Source organism: Myotis davidii, unplaced genomic scaffold (genome assembly GCF_000327345.1).
Source record: "Myotis davidii unplaced genomic scaffold, ASM32734v1 scaffold464, whole genome shotgun sequence".
In the NCBI taxonomy this organism is placed as follows: domain Eukaryota; kingdom Metazoa; phylum Chordata; class Mammalia; order Chiroptera; family Vespertilionidae; genus Myotis; species Myotis davidii.
The window spans coordinates 867,963-871,265 of NW_006295287.1; the positions used below are offsets into that span (position 1 = coordinate 867,963).

A 3,303-nucleotide genomic window follows, 5' to 3' on the forward strand; every position below is an offset into this window, starting at 1 on the left:
TTTTCTAGTAGAATCTTCCACACCAATGGAAATACAAATGGTCTTTGTACAGCAGCCACCAGCCCCACGTGACCATGCAGCACTTGAAATGTGGCTCTTACAACGAAGGAATTGTGTCCTTAGAGTCGGTAAATTTTTTAAGACTTGTGAGTCTGGTAAAACACACGTAACATAAAATTTCCCTTCTCAGCTATCTTTAAGTGTCCAGTTCAGTATGTTAACTACATTCCCATTGCTGTGTAACTGGTCCTTGTGAAACCGAAACTTGAATCAACCGGAGGCCCAGTGCACAGATTTGTGCACCGTTGGGGCCCTTGGCCTGGCCTGTGGGGATCGGGCCAAAACCGGCAGTCCGACATCCCCCGAGGGGTCCCAGAGAGCGAGAGAGCAAGAGGGCACTCTGCAAAGTTGCTGTCCCTCAGCAGCTCCTGCATTGAGCATATGCCCCCTGGTGGTCAGTGTGTGTCATAGCAACTGACCAGTTACTTAGCCTTTTATATATATAGATAACTTCCCATTACCCATCCCCCCAGCTTCCAGTACCTTCTATTCTTATTTCTGTCTCTATGAATTTGACTACTCTAGCTGTGGAGAGTAGTCAAATAAGTAAAATCACACAGTATTTGTCTTTTTGTGACATAATGTCAAGGAAATGAGACTTTAATTAGATGGTTATTGATTGGAATTAATTTGCCCCATGTGGCTAGTGACTGCTGTGTTGGACCACACGGTTCTAGAGAGTTGAGATTTGCACAAAGACCTCAGTGACTGAGGGGCTGCGGCTTGCAGAGATTTGCAGGAAGAGCATTGTAGGTAGAGGGAACAGCAAGCACAAGAAGAGTGAGCTTGGTCTATCCAAGGTCACAGCCAGGGTAAGGAATTTAGACTTTATTGTGTCATGTGACGCCACAAAAAGGCTTTGAGCAGTGGACTGATACCCTCTGCCTTAAATTAGGTTGGCAGACTCCCATCTGGCTTCTGTGTCAAGGACAGACTGTAGGTGTGAGGGCCAAAGCCAGGAGCCCACTTAGAGAGCATGAGGTGCCGGTGGCTGGACCACCGGAAGGAAGGGTGATCCGTTTCTGGGTTCATCTTTCAGGTCAAGCTAGTACGACTTGCAGATGGACCGGATTAGAGTTATGAAGGAACAAAGGGGTCAAGGGTGACTGCAAGGTATTTGGCCTGAGAAACTGGAAAAACTGAATGGAAAGAGCAAGCATGTTTGGCAGGGCAGATCGGGGACGGGGTTTCCGTTACATTAGAGACGGCTGGTAGACATGTGCATGGAGATGAAGAGTAGACAGTTGGATATTCAGGTGTGGAGGCCGCTTATGGATGGAATGGAAGGCTGGGGGACTGGAGGAAACATCCAAGAAAGTGCTGGCCAAGAGCACTCGCTTTGTGCCCTGGCTGTTGTGGCTCAGTTGGTTAGGGGTCATCCTGCGCATCAAAAGGTTGCCAGTTCCATTCCCAGTCAGAGCACACGCCTGTGTTGTGGGCTCAGTCCCCAGTAGGGGGCATCCAGGAGGCAGCTGATCAATGTCTCGCTCTCACATTGATGTTTCTCTCTCCCTTCCTCTCTCTAAAAATCAATAATTTTTTTTAAAAAAAATAGCACTCTCTTTATAATGATGGAAAGCCACATATGGCTATTCACCATTTGACTTGTAGCAAGTAGGCTGATAAGCTGAATTTTTGTTTCAATTTTTATTTATTGAATTAAGAAAGAGAGAGAGAGAGAGAGAGAGAAATGCTGATTTGTTGTTCCATATATTTATGCATTCAGTGGTTTCTTGTATGTGCCCTACCCAGGGATCAAACCCACAACCTTGGCGTATCAGGATGATGCTCTCACCAACTGAGCAACCCGGCCAGGGCAATAAACTGAAATTTTTATCTTATTTAATATTAATCTATTTAAATTTAACAGCCCATGTGGCTAGCGGCTCCCTTATTGAACAGATCTGAAGACTAGACAGAGACGAGGCCCCGGGCCTGAGCCCGTGGATGTACCAAGGTGTGGACGTCAGGAGGACGAGGAAGCCAGCAAGGGAGAGAGGGGGAGCTGGGGAGGAGAGAATGATGTTCTGGAAACCACAGGCAGAGTCAAGTTAGACGTGGACTGAAAATTAACCACTGGTTTTGCAGGGTCAGGGGTTCCGGCCACCTCAGCAGGATGAGTGCGGGTGCTGGCCTGAGTGAGCAGAGGAGGTGGAGCAGAGAGCATAGCCCATGCGCTGTATGAGCTGGGTTAGCAGCGACCGGCTCCTCTGGCACCTGGAGTTGGCCCTGGCCTGGCTCTCTGGGAGGCAGAGGCCCCCGAAACACCAGGATCCTGTACACAGAGGGCCTGATCCTGGCCCATGTCACCAGGTGCTAGGGATCAAGGCATCCTGCATGACAGCGGTCCCACCTTCATCTGCTCCATTCTTGGGACCCTGGTTAGAAGGGAATGGACTGTCCGAGCAGCAGGCCTGGGGGGCACTAACGCTGGAGGCCACCATTCTACCATTGGAGACTTGTTACCCATTCTCTAAAACAGATCCCGTATCAGCCCAGATTCCTTCTCCAGCAGGTCCCTCGGGGACCTGAAACCCCCCCGCCCCCATCCTCAGTCCCCTAAGATATGTGTCGTCTCCCCTCAGATATCAACAGTGATGGTGTCCTGGATGAGCAGGAGCTGGAGGCCCTCTTCACCAAGGAGGTGAGTTTCGGGAAGCCCTGGTTGCAGGGGATGCCCAGATCAGCCATGTGATCCTTCCTTAGCCCCCCAGGAGGTAAGTTCAGGGAAAACTACAACTCCCAGCAGCCCCAGGGGCAAAGAGATAAAAAAAAAAAAAAAAAGGCTGCCAAGAATGTCAGGGTGCCCCAAGGGCCAATGGCGTCAGCTGGGGTGGGGAGGTGGAGCGGCTTGGGAGAGAGGTTACCCCGGCCTAAACCTGCCCCGCCTCCCGCTGGCCTCTGCAGCTGGAGAAGGTGTATGACCCGAAGAATGAGGAGGATGACATGCGGGAGATGGAGGAGGAGCGGCTGCGCATGCGGGAGCACGTGATGAAGAATGTGAGGGGGATCCGGCCCTGGAGGGGGAGGGGGGCAGGTTGGGGGGCCCAGCTCTGTGGCTGACCCGTCCCGGGCTCCCAGGTGGACACCAACCAGGACCGCCTCGTGACCCTGGAGGAGTTCCTCGCGTCCACCCAGCGGAAGGACTTCGGGGACAACGGGGAGGGCTGGGAGGTAAGGTCCCCACCATGTCTCCCAGGCCGAGGCCGCTGCTCGGGCCCCGCCTCCCGCCTCCTCCAAGGG

At 52.2% G+C, this 3,303-nt stretch overlaps 1 protein-coding gene across 1 annotated transcript in view; it reads left to right on the forward strand.

Moving 5' to 3' along the window:
* NUCB1 (nucleobindin 1) overlaps positions 1-3,303 on the forward strand; it is a 25,778-nt gene that overhangs the window by 20,586 nt on the left and 1,889 nt on the right. Inside the window, 3 exon segments of the mRNA XM_015567965.1 lie at positions 2,646-2,704; positions 2,968-3,060; positions 3,142-3,246. Of these exon segments, the coding sequence (XP_015423451.1) occupies positions 2,646-2,704; positions 2,968-3,060; positions 3,142-3,246 (257 nt within the window).